The following is a 16,373-nucleotide window of genomic DNA, read 5'->3' on the forward strand; positions in this document are numbered from 1 at the left end:
AATAACGATCAGCCACTGTTTTATGCACTGCTTATTGCCCTTATCCATATTATCTGCAGGCGTCCCGTGATTGATTGACTAGATATGCATATTGTACATGTATAGATCCATATATGTGTTACATTAAAAGACCTTTAGTCTACTTGCTTCTTTCTTGGTAAGTGGTGTGTCATCCTTCTATGGCACATATAATCCAAATGCCTCCCTTACCCAATCAAACACTATGAAATGAGAAATTATATCTCGGTTGTATATAATTACCACCGATATCAAACACCTATATATAGACCTTGTTTATTAATCAGACATTATGGAATCTTGATCAACATCTCTAAAAGGATTATATTCATAATCTTGATTTCTTCTCATTTGTGAATTTACCCAATCTTCATCCGTATCTTCTAAACTATAACCTTGACCACCAAAATAACTTAATAAAATAGGTAATAAAATTAAACCATGTAATGCACCCATTAAAATTAATGTTAACCACATTCTAAAATAATAAATTTCTAATAATTTAGATTTCGTTAATGCTAATACTGAAATACCTATCAATTTTGTCATTGTTATACCTGAAAATACTGAAGGTCCAACATCAACTAAAGCAGTGAAAACTCTTTCATCTTTTTCTTTTTTATTTTGATCTTTATCTAAATTTATTAAACCATTTCCTGATCCCATGAAAGCTCTTGAGATATGTGAACAAAATTCAACAGCAATACCTAAACTTATAACTAGATTGACTAAACTTATAGCATTCAATGATATTCCCCAATATCCCATTATACCCATAACATTCAATAAAACCAATGAACAAACAAAAGTTATGATTGATCCAGTCCTTAAAGAACCTAGCAGAATTGTTGTTATACCTAATATAGATAATAAAGCTAAAGATAGAACCTGAATTGATGTAGATTGTATATGCGTATATTGATCAAAGAAAACATAGAACAATGAATATGGGTAAACTTTGACTCCAGTTTTCTTTGAGATATCATTCGAGATTCTTCTTGCTGCATTAAGTGCTTCGATAAAATCGTTTTGTGTTTTCAATGGTGTATGATATGTTCTAAAGTGAGATGCTGAGACTAACGTTGTTTCATTGTTCTCACCAATGCCACCTAATTTGACCGCAGATGAATATGGTGCTTGTCCACCTAAAGGACATTCTTCATTTGTAGGTGAAATCAACCATTGTTTCAGATATCTCATGAAATCTGCTCCTTCAGGTAATCCATTCATTGTAGCGTCCCATTCTTCACCTTCGAAACATGGTTTACATAACCTTTCGGAATCTCTTGGCGAACAAAAAACAGTTGGATCTCTTCGCCTAACTCTACAGCATGATTCAAAGGTTGGATTGGTCCATTGAAGGAAATCATCGATCCATGCTGCAGGAGGTGAAGCAATGAATGAAGATTCTGGTCGTTTTCTTTCTGCTTCTAGAGTATTAGCCACACTAAGATCCATACAAGTGGTGAATCTACCGCATAATTGTTGCTGACCATGTCGAGTAGGAACATCCGCACCTTGAGCTACGAAATATACTGGTGGTCCAACATCAAGATAATCGTCTAACGCGTTGAAGTAAGGAACAAGGTAGGATTCAGCAGGAAGGGCAAGTCGTTGATCTAATCCAAGGGTTATATGCTGAATACCAATAGTTGCAAATAAGAATAATCCTCCAAATGCTACTAATACAAGTTGTTTGACTTCTTTCTTCAACAGGAAAGGCGCGTACACGGTCCGCATAAATTTGTTGACCACACCTTCATCTGTTGGAGCGGTTTCATCATATAATCCGATAGGAGGTCGGAGCCTGATACAAGGGAAGCAGTCGATTCTCATGGCCTATAGGCATTTCGTCAATTGATTTTCCGATGCTCGGGCATTTCGACAACTCACCTCAGCTCTCTTTAGGTCCAAGGTCATAGCACTAACGAAGACGGTTACTTGCATGACAGCGCCTAAGAAGACACTTCCAGCAGCATAGATAGCAAAATTCCTAACAGCAGGCATGGGTACTAAAGCACCTATAGCAAATGCTACTACTTCCGTTACCGATGAAAGTAAGATAGAAGGGCCCATTCTTGCTACTGCTCTAGCAACTCTTTCTTCAGCAGATAGTGATGCACCTGTAGAGAGTTGACGCCCTTCACTATCTATTGATTGAGATTCTTCATTTACACCTTGAGAAGCATGTAAAGAGTTTTGTCTTTCAAGTTCGTGCACCAAGATAAACACATTATCAACTCCTACTGCTAAAACCAAGAAAGGTATTACTTCAGCAATGATAAGTGTAACTCTTACACCTAACATTGAGAATAGTCCGACGGAGGTGGATACAGCTATAAGAACAATGATGATACCAAACAGACCAAGTGAGAATTTTGAGTTGACTGAAAGAAGTGTCGGTATAAGTGAGAAACTAGGTGAGGACGAGGTTGATCGATCGATAGGTGGTGATTTCACAATTCGAAGTAAAACTCCAAGTTGAATGATAGCTCTCCATGCTTTATGAGCAAAAGCTGAAATGACGTAGGGTGGTAATCCTCCACCTAAAGTAAGGGAGATATACAGAAACATGACCAAATATGATAAAACAACAATCTTGACATCGGTATTTGTACTTTTATTCAATTCTTCTTCTAGACTAATACCGGTAGAATAACTGATTGTTACACCAGGTCTGGACAAATCGGCTAGGTAGGTCTTCAGAGATCTTTCCCATTCTTCAGCTGGTGCGACTCGATCATCATTATAGTTATTGACAACCCAAGTAATCACTAAAGCTTGGGCATTTAGCCAATCTCCTTCAGCACCACCTAAGATCAGTTTAGGATCTATAGGTTGACCAAATGGCGGTAAACATTCTCCAGGTCTACTAGCACAATCCTTTATTCTAGATTGCCAATCTTCACCCCATTGTTCTAAATCCTCTCCTAACCATGCAGATACAGATTGAACTACACATGCAGTACCTGGACCAGCAGGTGCGAAACATACATCTTGAAGTGTTATGCCAGATTCCGATTCCAGTTGTCCAATTTCCGATTCTACCTTCAACCACCAATCTAGCGTATCATAGTTAAGCGGGCCAGATTCAGATTGAGTGATGAATACTTGCTCAGTCCGATAGAAGGGACCAAAGTTATCGTCAAAGAAATGCTTCTGAGCAGCAGCTTCACTTGAAGGTGATACCCATAACCTAACAGGATCCGTTTCCACAGAGAAAGATTTCCATCCGATATTAAGCAAAGCTACTACTAGGGCAGTGATACCAAAAACGACCACAGGCTGTTTGGCGCAGAATAGACCTAAGCGGTAGAAAAATCGCCGTAAGGCGGCGTTGATCTTGTTCTGTTTAGGTTGGAGATGTTCCATTGGATCCAATAACGATGCTCCCCTACCCAATCTAAAATGTATCGATCCGCTTGGTCCAGATTCTGAATCGTCGCCTCCTCTGCCAATCATACCATCTAATCCATTTGTATTTCCACTTGCTGCCGTTGGTGATAAAGGTGGATCTAAAAGTGCGTGTCTTTCATATCTTCTTTGTCTATGTCTAAGTGCTTGTTTCCATGAATAGAATGTGATGCCAAGTAAGATGGCGACGGAATAAATGATAAGAAGGGAGAAGGTGAGACATGATACAGCTCCTACATGACATTTACCAGATGATGGGGGAGCTATATAAGGTAATTCTGGACATACAGAAGGACAATCTGCACAAGCACATCTAGCGTTTATATTGTTCGAATCTGAACAACTTAGGGGTATCCGATTATATTGAGAATCATCATTATCTGGAAAATTGATTTGAAATGGTGAACCTAAACCAGGTCTCAGGTCACCCATATATTTTAAGAATGAACTAGCATTTTTAGCTCCGCCACCTATTAAATCCATAGCGAATCCGTTTGTTGCACCAAATTGCACATCTTTGCAACTACTATAAAAACCTTGTTTAAATTTTGTGCTAACTTCATAATCTATTTCTTTGACTGCATCTTTACCTTCTGTGGTTCTTTGTGTTGATGTTATAGATAGAAACGTTGATTGATCAGGTGAACATGTAAAATCACAATAGAAAGATCTAAAATTATTGATACATGCTGGACAAGATGCGATAAGTGGTGCAGCTTGTTGTAATCGATCAGATAGAGTGGCCACTTGATCATAAGTGCAACAAACTGAATCTGGAAGTGTATAGGATGGTCCACAGACAGATGTCATGAGCTCGCGCAGTTTCTCTTCAGGCTGATATAAACATTATCAGCACTTCCTATACCTTGAAGAAGTTGCTATATTGAGACGATAGTATAGATAGAAACACGTACCTCTGTCGCATTACCATCATCAGGACAAGGTAGATCAGCACCAAACATGCTTGTTCTTCCACAACTACCCCTCATTGCGCATATACCCTTCCCACGCCGGGGAGGGTCATCTATTCGAGCCATTGTATGTCTAAGACTGTCTGATATTATCTATATGAATGTGTTGACAGGTCGAGATGTTGAAAGAAAGGAAGAAAATGTCAATCAACATGAGCATATAATGACGGTTATGGCTATTGATTGTCTTAAACGTCAATGCCGTACAAACAGATCACGTGATAAAAGGAGATGAACAGTCAGCCGGCAATCAAAAAAGTATAGTGATCGGCTTCGACCGTGCATTCCTCTTAATGGGTGGCAAATCTCATCGATATGCTGCGTCATGTATGCCAAAAATAAAATATAGAAAATAAAAATACTGTAGCTGTTCAATCGTTCGATTCCAGTAAAAGCATACATATATAACACCGTCCATCGCTATTCCCATTTCTCTGAAAATATCAACGTTGAAAGAAATTTATATCTCAGTTTAACCTTTACATTGTACATATTCAACATGATATAGTAAGTCTATGATGATTAGAAAGTGTGAATATTTACGCTGACTTATTCGCAGTGTTGCAGCTTTCTTAATTCTGATCGTCGTGATCGTGCTCGTATGGCTTAGTAAGTGATTATTTCTCTAGTCTCCCCCCATATCTATCAGCTCCCTGACATGGTTTCTCATTCTAGTCCGATTAGCAGTTGCACAGAATCAACGAAGGAAGCTACGAAAGAATCCAAATGTCTTGCCATCACAAATACAAGATCTAAATCATAGACCTACATTTTCAGAAACTGCGGAAGATGTGGCAAGTCGTGTGGGAAGACATAATCGACAGAGAGGTTCCGATCCGTATTCTTATCATAGACGATCAGATGTTGGAGGGGTAACTAGAATGGTAGATCCTAGTGCTAGTGTAACTAGTTTACCTGCTTATGGTGAGTTTGATTGTATACATCAGCTAACAAACAAAGTAGGTGATAGCTAACTATGTATATAATAGGAGCTGCATCTCTACCTGTTCACCCAGTGGCAACATATGATCCTACCCGTCCTTACTCTTTAGAAGCACCGCCAAAGTACTCTGCAGCGACAACTCAGCCTAATCAAACCGTGTAACCTTGCTTTTGGATCACTATCCTATTTGTACGCTTTATAATATATTCTAGTAATGAGATTCGTGACATCACCTATATAAGGGAATCCTATGGTTGTGAATTAACCCAATGTGAGGCTTTCCTTTCCCTTAAATGCTCATCTAAATCAAGTAGAAGAAAGTACATATCCTTTCTTCGAACCGGACCATAAACAAGCGTCATACATGTAGCAGGACTCCGATGCGTTCGACTTATCAAAGGAGGGCTGAGAGGATCACATACTGAATGTTTGGGTAATGCAGATCATTGCAAACTTCCTGTTTTAGCCCTACATCCTATGATTCATTGACAAAGACATTCCCACAATTTGATCTTCAATATACGTAACACCACTTCCACCCCTTCTTCACACCAATACACCAATACAACAATACACCAATACACCAATAAACGCATTCACCACTTTCTCACAACAAGTCAGGCCCAAATTGTGATACATCGGAATGTCAAGTAACACATCTCCAGCTGCAACTTCGCATTCGAACGAGAATCACCATTCACAACCTTCAGAACCGTCCTGGCACGTTGGACTTCCAAGCCAAAATCATGCTTTTCTCTCTGTGAATGACGGAGAAGGAGGAAAAGGTATATATCGACCTCGAACTATCAGACCACCATCATCTTTCTCTACAGAACCTCTCTCGCGCACTGACCCCACGCGCTTTGCCCAACTTTCAAGCGCAAACGTGCCTTCTTTAGAACTTACCGATGTCAATGACAAAAGGTATCATTATACAGAAACGTCTTTAGGCGCTAATATGCGAGAGGCAAAATCGATAGATAAGATCAGTTCGCGTGTTCAAATGTTGGACAACCCCGGTGGATATGACGAAAAGTTGAAACAATGGCTGGAAGGAACTAAATCAGGTAATGATAACGAGATTTACTATCAATTCTTAGGTGGAAATATCGTCCTTAGTGTAACCGAGAAAATCTTTTCAACTCCGTTATGTCAACCTAGAAGAGCAAGGTTGACTGAAAGAGATTTAGAGAAACTCAGTGAAATTGGTGCTTTGGGTAAGGAGGTATATGTATTCGAAAGATATATATCCAAACATGGTATAAAGCTAGATCCATAATCACCCTATTCTAATGTACAATGTGTTATGTTGATTTGATACCCATTCTCATACCACAAGTGTCTCGCTGTTGTCAGGATTGATATATAATCATGAAATACAATATGCACAATGTCGAGCTGCCAAGGCAGCCTACCGGATCCAAGCAGTCGCTTTTCTCTCATCTAAATATTCGACTCAGCTGATATACCTTATCAGTGGCCAAGATCACCTTCTGCCCTAGCACAAATGAATTTGGATCTTTGACTTGTCCGACTTGACGAAAAGTCCAATATTCAATAATGATGTGAAAGGGAAGACCTTCATTGCTTCACGTTACAATACCACCTTTGTGAATCATTGGGAAGACTCCAAGGCAAGAATTTGGTTTCCTGCAAATTTCACTTATTTTGACTGAACAAAGGGTGTATCGTAAGTCATACATATTCGAGTCATACAATTAACAATCCGATCCGAAGAAAGTGGACTTACCAGGCCGCTCGTGTGGTATAAAAAGGCTTCTGGGTGCTCCGACTTACTACTCTTCCTTGCTATCTGTCCAGCGCTCTCTTCAGTCGAAATATACTATTCAGATTATCAGAAATAAGCAACCATGAGTATCCCTCGACAAGGCTTCACAGTTTCATCTGATGAACAATCATCTATCGTAGAAACGTTAGGCTTCCTCAACTCTACGGGAAAAGGAGCAAGCGAAGTATCTGCTATGGAAAGAACACTCAGAAAATTGTGCGAAGGAAATGTACCTAAGACAGAAAAATCTGGGGTCTTCAGTAGATTTACTGGTTCCAAATATATGTGGCCATCAGAAACTGATTTCGATACTTTACGAAGCAAAGCGCCAGGTCGAAGAAATGATTTTAATACATGTCAAAATGTAGTTCTTAGAGCTCAAGGTAAAGATGAGAAGCGATATGATGATGTTTTTCAAAATAATTCAGGAGATACAATCGCCCAAACCAATTACAACATTGGCTTAGAACTGCAACGATATTACGATGAGAGGCGAGAAAGGGCTCAGGGCAGACGAAATTACTCTTCTGGTGGCGGCGAATCTTCGGCATCTGCTGCTGCCAGAGGAGAACAAGAGACAATTGACGAAGTTATGGCAAGAGCCCTTGAACAAAGTAAATGGGGGTAAATGATCCTTCCATCTCGTATGTCTGACTAGCAAATCCACCTGATGAGCAATCTCTTGGATTCCGCAAGCAGCAGTAGCGTACGTGGATATTTGCTCAGACTGGTCTTCTCGTTCATTACACTTGTGTAGATATACAGCCTTCGATCCCTGTAACATATTACGCACTCTCATGGATCCAAATGTATGATCAGTAAAACGACATATTGTATTTGGGAATTATTAATGGGGTATGTGAAGTCAGATGAGTGTGGCAATTGGACAGTCCGATGAGACCTGTCTGTCCGAGTTGACTGCAATTCTTGTCTTCTGGTGAGTAATTTCTGTCAGCAGTAAACCTCAGCTTCATTCCTACCAAATGCTTTTCCTTTTTCAATACAGAATCATATCATTTTCGCTATGATGAAGGTTCTGTCTTTCCTTTCATCTCATCTCTATCAACAAGCGGTTCTCACACTCCCTTTAACGACGTCTGATGCCGGTGCGTTTGACGGATTCCATCTATACAACTCTGTTGTATTACTGATAACGAGCATGCATGAACATATATATTGTGTGTAATCATGTTTCACAATATGTTCAACAGTACAATCAGTGATATCTAAGTACCTCGACGAGTGTGGTGGATACCAACCCAAGCAAAATCTATAGTACAGTATCAACGGCCACAAGCCGCTTACGCAATCCACCTTTGATGACCAGACTCTCCTTTGTAAACGCGTTGTCGCATAGCTTAGCTTTTGTGATGGAGCTTCCCTACCGTCAGGATCTAAAGGAGCGACATCGCCACCATTGAGCTAAATATAACCTTAGTTGCTCGAGGTTTCTCACTCCGCGCTTACCTTCAGAGAGGCCATAGCCACGATGTTGGGTACCATTGAATGAGGACCAAGCTTGCCAGGTCTCACTACTTCGTTGTCATTGTATAACGTTTGTTGCTTTGTAATTATCTTCAGTAGTATAATTGCAACAATTTTAATACATCATGGCCCCGCCAAAAAGGACAGATTCCCTCCAGGAAGTCGAAGATAGACTTCGTAAATCTCTATCATCCTATTTAGGATATGATAGTCCTAACAGCAACACAACTATCCCGGGACTGAGACTACTTCCTCCAGAAGACTCCGCTAATGATGAGGCCATCGGCCAAGAGGTTCCGATGTTGACTTGAATTTTTCGGGCAATTCCTCAGATGCCACTTCCATTTCCGAGTTAGACGATTCAGCTTCTCTTCAAAGCACAGAAACCAAAGGTAAAAAGGACGTTAAACGAAGACGACCTCGAGTCTCACCTACACCTATGAGAGACTTGATAAAGATGCAAATCGGAATTTACAAGTCGCGCACCTCATTAGGTAGTAGTAGTAAGTGGCCGACAACTACTTTCGTGACTATACCAGTAGAAGACCAGGCTTTATTTGACAATCACTCACTACTCGAAATTGTGGATCTAGAAAGGGTTATTTTGGACGAAGAAGTAGCTGAAGACGGTACTTTAGTCAGTACTACTATGACAGCCGCAGATAAGCATTTCTTAGTGTACAAATTGAAAAATGCGATTGATTATTCTAATATCAAAGGTAGAGAAGAGGAAATGATGGAAGACAATTATCTGTCGAACTATATTGATGGTATATCTGCCATCGCCTACACCGATGAGAAAAAATTGGAACAATCAGGTTACTTCCCAGTCACATCATGCCATACGGGAAGATCATACCGACGAGGATCGTCTCGCTCACGCTTAAAGTCTCCCTCTTTCACCCCCGCCTCAGACTCAGACTCAGGCTCAGGCTCATGCCAGCCTCGTATAAAACCAACACAATTCGTTATGCAACACCAAGGGGGAAACCCATCAACCATGGCATCAAGTGCGTCGGGGCACCTTTCCGTTTGGAAAGATGATCCTAGAGTTGGTTCATGTTACAATATGGCTACTGTAGAACTGAGAAAGAATCTTTTCTGCAAATCATGTGCTAATTCTCGCAGACTTGAAGCAACTGAAAGAACCAGGAAATGCAGGGCTAAACACACTCCCGGTTCTGCATAAAACCATACTGTTATATGTATCCCGATATTGCAGATCATCAATGCGAATGTATAGCATGCAGAGCTTTGGAAGTTTGAAGAGGAAATGATTACATACACAGTCAGGTATGACTGCACTTCATACGCTCCGAATGGAAAGTACACTGTCAAACTTGAATTCTGTTGAATCATTCAGGCATCAGTGACTTTAATTGTGCAGTATCTAGGTGTTTCTCATCTGACATATGGACCTTCATTTCCGTTTCATCATTTTACACTCTTCATCAGTTAAGCGTCGTCCGACCGAGGCGGTCTAACCGATGTTAAATTCTGTAGTTATTTCTCCTTACCTATCTCAAGGTACTCAAATGGCCACATGGAGCGACAATTGTTACCTTTCTTCTCCTGATTGTGTCCAAGCGGTTCTCGTAATCCTTTTGCCTGTGGGTAAATTCCCTCTAAAGCTCAAAGGATCGTGTCCCTTCTTTTATGGTCTGACGCATGGTAGAAGTAAGTCGTCCATTGCGTATTACGATGGTTTCGCCAGGGTTTTTTCATTTCAAAGGAAGAGTATTTCCATGCTACTTTTGTTGTCTTGAGACCCACCTTTGAACGGCACTCGAAGTGTTCGTGTGTGGCGCGAAAATCCTTTCATACAGGATACGAGAACAGTAATGTATTCGCTTTATGGGTCTTGAGTGGGAGTGACCTTCAACTTTCCCTCATTCTTCATATCCTATACAAACCTCTGAAGGTGTAGGTTTGTCATTCGCATTTTTCCTTCTTCTTGTCTAAGTATTTAGATTATAGTGAGTCAAGTGCAATCATTCAGGTTGTTCAGCCTCTATCTACTAGATTGATATTAATTGAATAACTTAATCTGTTCTTCACACACGATCAAAATAATGGATAATCAATTATTAGCCGGTGACCTAAATTCTCTCGAATCACTGTCCGCTGATGAACTGGAAACTTTCGTACGGGAATTTGAATTCAATTCCAAGTTCTGTGATGGTCAAAATGAAGATGATGGCGGAGATGAAGACAAAGATGAAGATGCCTTGAAACTTACATCTTTACAATCACTTTCACCAACGGATTGTCTCGAGTTTGTACAAAACTTTACATTTGAACCGAATAATAATGATGGCCGAAAGATCGATGACATGGATCCCTACGCCAACAACAACACTAGGGACAACCGACTGTCATCACCCAATACTCAGCAGATCGCAGGTCAATCGAGTGGCGCAAGCAAGTCTCAGCAGAACAACAGGGACAGGTTTTGGATTAACGACAAAATCCGAAAACGATTTGCCGAAATGCATTACTATGCTTGGATGAAATATAAATACAAGCAACATGCTCGACCTACGACTACTTCAGTATCCATATTAAAGGCTGACGAAGAAGCTACAATCGATATTAATGATAAAGAAACACTAGATAACATTGTAGACTCAACTAGAGTCCGGCAGACCGAAAATCGGGATGCCAATAAGGTAACAATCAGTACATTACTTGAATGCAAATATCGAGACGATATTCTGGTGTACACACTATCAAATTTCAATCCGTCTTCGATAGAGCATGCGGAGCACCGAACCATCTATAATCTGAGAATTACGAGAAAAGAAACGACATCTGTCGTCCATGTGCAGAAACACACAGAGAGATTAAGAAAGGTGCAACCGCCAGATACAGACACAGACGAGCGAACCCGAGGGGGACACCAGGAGAAGACGTTTAGATTGAGAAAGCTCAAGGATTGATGTCTCATCGGCCGTATGAAGATCCATACTGTACATACTGTACGAGTATGATAGTGCATAGTCAAGTTTTGAAGTATTGGAGCAATCGGATTAGAACGCGGGAACTTGTTCGGTTGCTTGTTCATTTGGCTGGATATGATCAGTTCAGTGTATCAAGGTTCATGTGGTGACATATTCCTCTTACAACTTTTGTGTGTATATGCATTGCGTATATGTGATGCGATATAAATATGTACGTCAGCTGCCAACCTGGGCAATTGAATTACAAATATCAGAAGCTTCAACAGACTCAATGGTCATATCGAAAGGACCAGGAAGAGGGTTCAAGTCAACAACTCTGACGCAATTGGGGATCAGGCCTAGAACACTTGCGAATTCATGAGGAATGTCATCAACTTCTCGACACATTAGTGGCGCAAAAGAGGATAAAAAATACATACACAAAAATGCGGCTCGATATTGTACATTTCTTTAGCTTGATTCAGCCTTTTACAGTATTATCTCATAATTATCGAAATCCCAACTCAACCATGGATCGTAAGGGTACACCGATAAGAATATGGACGTTCCCTGACAAGTTACCTTCCGCAGATCTATATTTCTGACTTTCACCAATTTGGACTATAAGCAACGTAGGGTCAGCCATCATCAAAGAACAAATGTTAAATGTAATCACCTACGTATGTAACAACGAGGCATGATAAGCATGCAATTGCTCTTCTCTATTCATATCCAGAAGTGCCTTTCAGACAGAACAGTAAGCGTTGAATGCGTATCCACACAAGAAGACTTACATGCGTCATCGTCCTACTCATGTTAGGCCATTTCTCCGTACCACCTATCATAGGATTGAAAGGTCGTCTAACTCCGAATTCAGTAGCGGGTAGTAACATAAAGTTGTATGGATTGTTAAGATCTGTATTGGGATTATTGGTTGTTTTGGCGATATTAGGCGGTTTCCTGACGTTTTGATGTGGGAGGGAATGAGGGATATTAGGTGGATGAGGTTGAGTGGGATGTCGATAATGCCACATTGCGTCTTTTTCTTTCTTTCTGCGGTATGGGAAACTAATTGTCAATATCAGTCATTCGTATAGACTAGATCAACATAGATATCACAACCGAGTTCTGTGAGTGATTTGGCATAAAGCTCACTTCAACATCAATTTTTCCAATTTTAATCTTTCTTTTTGATCCTTTTCCCATTGTTTCATTTGTATCTTAAACAATTTCTCTTGTTCCTTTTGAGCTTTTTTCCAATGTTTTTCTCTTTTTTTGTTCTCCTTCATATAGTTTTTTTGGATTGATTTAGGTAAATAATCGAAATTTTCTGGATAGTTTGGTCTAAAATGTGGCATTTTGTATGGCATTATTGGTGGTGGTGGTTGATCTATTGATATAGGCAGTTCGGATAAGGGATATAGATTTGATTTGCCATATTTCGTTTTTTTAGGCTTTAATGTTTTTAGTGGTAATGGCGTGGAACGTAAAGAGAGAATAGAGTATGAAGCGATATGATAGGGTTATTAAAACAGTAAAGAGTGAAAGAGAAAGGCAAAAAGACAGAGATACAAAGATAGGGCAGAGAGGAGGGAATAATCAGAAATGATATCGTCAGCTGTCATCATAATAACGCACAGACCCTCTTTACACACCAAATGATCGACATACCCTAGTCAAGTTGACTCACCTTTTTTATTTCTGGGTACCCATACATTTCCTCGTGCCATTCTACTTTCTTTCCAAATAATCTATTCATCAACGATGGTTTCTTCTTATCATAACCCCAACCCCAAGTGGGAGGTAATTCCATAAAATCACCTTGTCCATTTCCTTGTTCTATTCCACCAGGAATACTTTGTGCTTGAGAATGTGAATTGATTGCATTGGGTGGTTGTATTCCATATAATCCCTTTTTACTTTTTTTACTTGGTCAATCCGGTATAGGTAAATTCAGTTGATCTATTGGTAAAGCAGGTGGTTTGGGTCGATTTTTAGGTGGCCAATCTGATACATCATCTAAAAACATATTTTGGTTCGGTTGTGGCTTGAATGATTTACTCCATTGTTGTGGTTGAGGAGGTTTCGCTGCTGCTGATGATGATGATGATGAAGTAGGTAATCCTGTTGAAGAGGGTTTTTGACCACCCGGTCCAAGAGGTATATTCGATTTCTGAGAAAACATGTTGGCAAGCTATTTCAAGTGTGTTAATCAGTACATATGTATATATATATATCGGTCTGTCTGTTCGTCAGATGGCTGGGATTGAAGCAAGTTTTAGTGATTGAGCTTGATTCTGGGCGCATATAGTTTAAGCTATACTATATGTGATTGGGATCATGTAAAGCTGTCAAAAGGTATGATTAATCAGTGGTTGTACTTTCATTAGCAGGTTGATCAATCAATCAAATTGTAGATAAGACAGCCCTATGATAGTGCATTCATGTCAGTAATTTATCATGATTGAGGAGTGAAGCCAAGTTTGATGGAAACGTCTAAGAACAATAAAGTGAAACTCACTATTATTCGAAAAAAGCTTTTTGTTTAGCGATTATTCAAAATGTTCCGATCAAAATTTCATTCTTTCTGTCGCATGCACTATGTTTATGCATGGTTTGCCATTCATTTCGAGACATGAAACAAACATCATCGTATGAACCGAAAGTATGGAAGAGATTGAGAAAAAAGATTATGCTGTTAAAATATGTGTGTAAAAACAGGATGAATATGTAAGAAAGCAAATAAAGAAACCATTAAAAGTGTTTATTTACAGTTTTTATGCACCAGTACCAAGAGAAGGTGGTAATGAACTAGCTGGATCAGCAGCTGATCTTTCACCCCTATTTCCACCATCTCTATCACGATGTCCACCTCTTCCACCACCACCTCTACCACCTCTACCTCTAAATCCTCTACCACCACCTCGTCCTCCACGTCCTCTACCACCTTTGAAATCCCTCTTTCCACCATGAGATCTATTCTTTTCTTGTGATTCGTTAAGTTTGTCAGCAGCTAGTTTCCCTTGGAAGTTTGCTCTTGTTGTCCAGAATGATCGTTGTTCTTCCTCTGTAGATTGTGAAAAAGCGATTGTTAGTTATTGAACCTTTTCTGACTTATCGTTCTGATGCAAATCGACTTACCATCCATTCGTGCCCATTCTACTTCAGCACCACCGAAAGGCATCTTCTCATCTCTAAGTTTAGTCAATTCCTCATCTGAAATAACGGTACTATCACTTTTGGCGACTGTACCGGATTTGGATCCTGGTGGGAAGGCAAGGAAGGGGTTTTCGATGACTTTAGCAACTTGTGCCTATAGATTGTACGATTTATTATTAGCTAAAGATGTATTTTAGGTCTCGACAGATAACTTACTTTGAGCTCTTTCCAATCACCATTTTCACCGTGACTGATGAATTTGATAGCGGCGTTGTTATCGAAGGGAACTTTAGATGGGTCAAGTATTTTACCAGTATGTCGATCACATTCTAAAGTAGCACCTTTGTATTCTATAGTGAGAGCTTTAGGTTCTTCTTTTCTAGCTTCTTTACCATCTCTTTCTTCGCCATCATCTTCTCTATCTCTCTTTCTTGATGATTTTTCAGCACCATTTGAGAATCCTGGTCTAACACCAACTACAGCGACATCGTCACCAATCTTAGCGAGAGAAGGTAAAATACCTTTTTTGGCTTTATCCATTTCTTTGAAAGCGTTGAATTTTCGCCCAGCATCTCGGTTCTTTCCATCTGGTTTACCACCTTTGTGAATTTCACTATCTGGAATACCCTTCTCTTTTGCTTTCATCTTCACGTATTCGTCTCTGCCAAAAAGCAAAATCAATCAGTTTACTTACACCGTTGCAATATACATAAAACAGAAAGTGAAAGCTCACTTTGACATTTTTGACATTTCTTCATCAGCATATTGAGGGATTGATTCTAATTCTAAGAAACTCTTTAAATCTTTCTCATAACCAAATTCAACGAATACAGATCCCTATAAGATACATCGTATGGTCATGAGCCAAAATCTTTCACATCAATAAAGAACCCAATAACTTACCTTGAATTTACCTTTACCTTTACCTGAAGGACCTTTATCTTCTAAATCACCTCTTCTCATTCTTACTGCATTGATTTTACCGAATTGGTCAAAGTATTGTTCGATTTTTTCTTGTTTGTTATTTTCTACATCATCTTCACCGAAGCCTTTTACATAGGCTGATCTTGACCATGCTGTAGCATTTGGTTCCAAAGGCCTTTTTCTTTTAACATTTTCATTATCTGTTGAAATTGAAATTAATGGATCTTTACCTTCTTCTTGGATTTTCTTCTTTAATGCATATACAACAAATGGTAAACCCAATTCATTGAATTCTCTCATTCTCTTGAATGTTAAGATTGTTTTTAATGGTACCCATCCTTCTGTGTTACAACATGTTAAAGAGAAAAAGTATTTATCAACCGGTAAATTTGAATCGGAGAAGTAGAAATAGACTACGAGAGAGGAAAGAGAGGGATCAGCATATATCAGCTGTACGTTCGATTTAACTAGGATAGCACTTTGATTATAACTTACTTTGTTTAGCGGCTTTGGCGAGTAAATCTTGTACTTCCTCTTCAGATTTACCTTCTACAGTAGGAATAGGACCAAGTTCTTCCTCTTTTACTTCTGGTTTTACATCAGAAGCAGAAGGAGCTTCTTTAACTTCAACTTCCATGGCAGCAGCGGTAGCTTCAACTTCTTGTTTAACGTCAGACATTTCGAATCTTGTGTTACTGATGTAAGTGGAGGAGATGAGTTATTGAAGTATA

General features: G+C 39.5%; 9 protein-coding genes across 9 annotated transcripts; 5 read left to right on the forward strand and 4 right to left on the reverse strand.

The window, feature by feature from the left end:
* Positions 1-297: 297 nt before the first annotated feature.
* Positions 298-4,469, reverse strand: L201_007678 (uncharacterized protein; the record flags this gene model as incomplete). The annotated part of the gene is made up of 3 exons (XM_066223384.1): positions 298-1,857; positions 1,912-4,266; positions 4,347-4,469. 3 exons carry the CDS (start codon positions 4,467-4,469, stop codon positions 298-300), a joined length of 4,038 nt encoding a protein of 1,345 aa, XP_066079481.1.
* Positions 4,470-4,902: 433 nt separating this feature from the next.
* L201_007679 (uncharacterized protein) lies at positions 4,903-5,508 on the forward strand (the record flags this gene model as incomplete). The annotated part of the gene is made up of 4 exons (XM_066223385.1): positions 4,903-4,910; positions 4,963-5,012; positions 5,079-5,327; positions 5,393-5,508. The coding sequence occupies 4 exons, from the start codon at positions 4,903-4,905 to the stop codon at positions 5,506-5,508; spliced, it is 423 nt and encodes a 140-aa protein (XP_066079482.1).
* Positions 5,509-5,989: 481 nt separating this feature from the next.
* L201_007680 (uncharacterized protein) lies at positions 5,990-6,625 on the forward strand (the record flags this gene model as incomplete). The annotated part of the gene is made up of 1 exon (XM_066223386.1): positions 5,990-6,625. One exon carries the CDS (start codon positions 5,990-5,992, stop codon positions 6,623-6,625), a length of 636 nt encoding a protein of 211 aa, XP_066079483.1.
* Positions 6,626-7,217: 592 nt separating this feature from the next.
* L201_007681 (uncharacterized protein) lies at positions 7,218-7,763 on the forward strand (the record flags this gene model as incomplete). The annotated part of the gene is made up of 1 exon (XM_066223387.1): positions 7,218-7,763. One exon carries the CDS (start codon positions 7,218-7,220, stop codon positions 7,761-7,763), a length of 546 nt encoding a protein of 181 aa, XP_066079484.1.
* Positions 7,764-8,745: 982 nt separating this feature from the next.
* L201_007682 (uncharacterized protein) lies at positions 8,746-9,809 on the forward strand (the record flags this gene model as incomplete). Its single annotated transcript, XM_066223388.1, has 2 exons — positions 8,746-8,797; positions 8,953-9,809. 2 exons carry the CDS (start codon positions 8,746-8,748, stop codon positions 9,807-9,809), a joined length of 909 nt encoding a protein of 302 aa, XP_066079485.1.
* An 883-nt stretch (positions 9,810-10,692) lies between these two features.
* On the forward strand, positions 10,693-11,559 carry L201_007683 (uncharacterized protein; the record flags this gene model as incomplete). Its single annotated transcript, XM_066223389.1, has 1 exon — positions 10,693-11,559. One exon carries the CDS (start codon positions 10,693-10,695, stop codon positions 11,557-11,559), a length of 867 nt encoding a protein of 288 aa, XP_066079486.1.
* A 608-nt stretch (positions 11,560-12,167) lies between these two features.
* Positions 12,168-13,372, reverse strand: L201_007684 (uncharacterized protein; the record flags this gene model as incomplete). The annotated part of the gene is made up of 5 exons (XM_066223390.1): positions 12,168-12,180; positions 12,240-12,301; positions 12,354-12,612; positions 12,715-13,013; positions 13,250-13,372. The coding sequence occupies 5 exons, from the start codon at positions 13,370-13,372 to the stop codon at positions 12,168-12,170; spliced, it is 756 nt and encodes a 251-aa protein (XP_066079487.1).
* A 120-nt stretch (positions 13,373-13,492) lies between these two features.
* Positions 13,493-13,744, reverse strand: L201_007685 (uncharacterized protein; the record flags this gene model as incomplete). The annotated part of the gene is made up of 1 exon (XM_066223391.1): positions 13,493-13,744. One exon carries the CDS (start codon positions 13,742-13,744, stop codon positions 13,493-13,495), a length of 252 nt encoding a protein of 83 aa, XP_066079488.1.
* A 592-nt stretch (positions 13,745-14,336) lies between these two features.
* On the reverse strand, positions 14,337-16,321 carry L201_007686 (uncharacterized protein; the record flags this gene model as incomplete). Its single annotated transcript, XM_066223392.1, has 6 exons — positions 14,337-14,626; positions 14,701-14,872; positions 14,935-15,379; positions 15,452-15,555; positions 15,622-16,055; positions 16,138-16,321. 6 exons carry the CDS (start codon positions 16,319-16,321, stop codon positions 14,337-14,339), a joined length of 1,629 nt encoding a protein of 542 aa, XP_066079489.1.
* Positions 16,322-16,373: the final 52 nt, after the last annotated feature.

This window comes from Kwoniella dendrophila, chromosome 11, assembly GCF_036810415.1.
Source record: "Kwoniella dendrophila CBS 6074 chromosome 11, complete sequence".
Taxonomy (NCBI): Eukaryota; Fungi; Basidiomycota; class Tremellomycetes; order Tremellales; family Cryptococcaceae; genus Kwoniella; species Kwoniella dendrophila.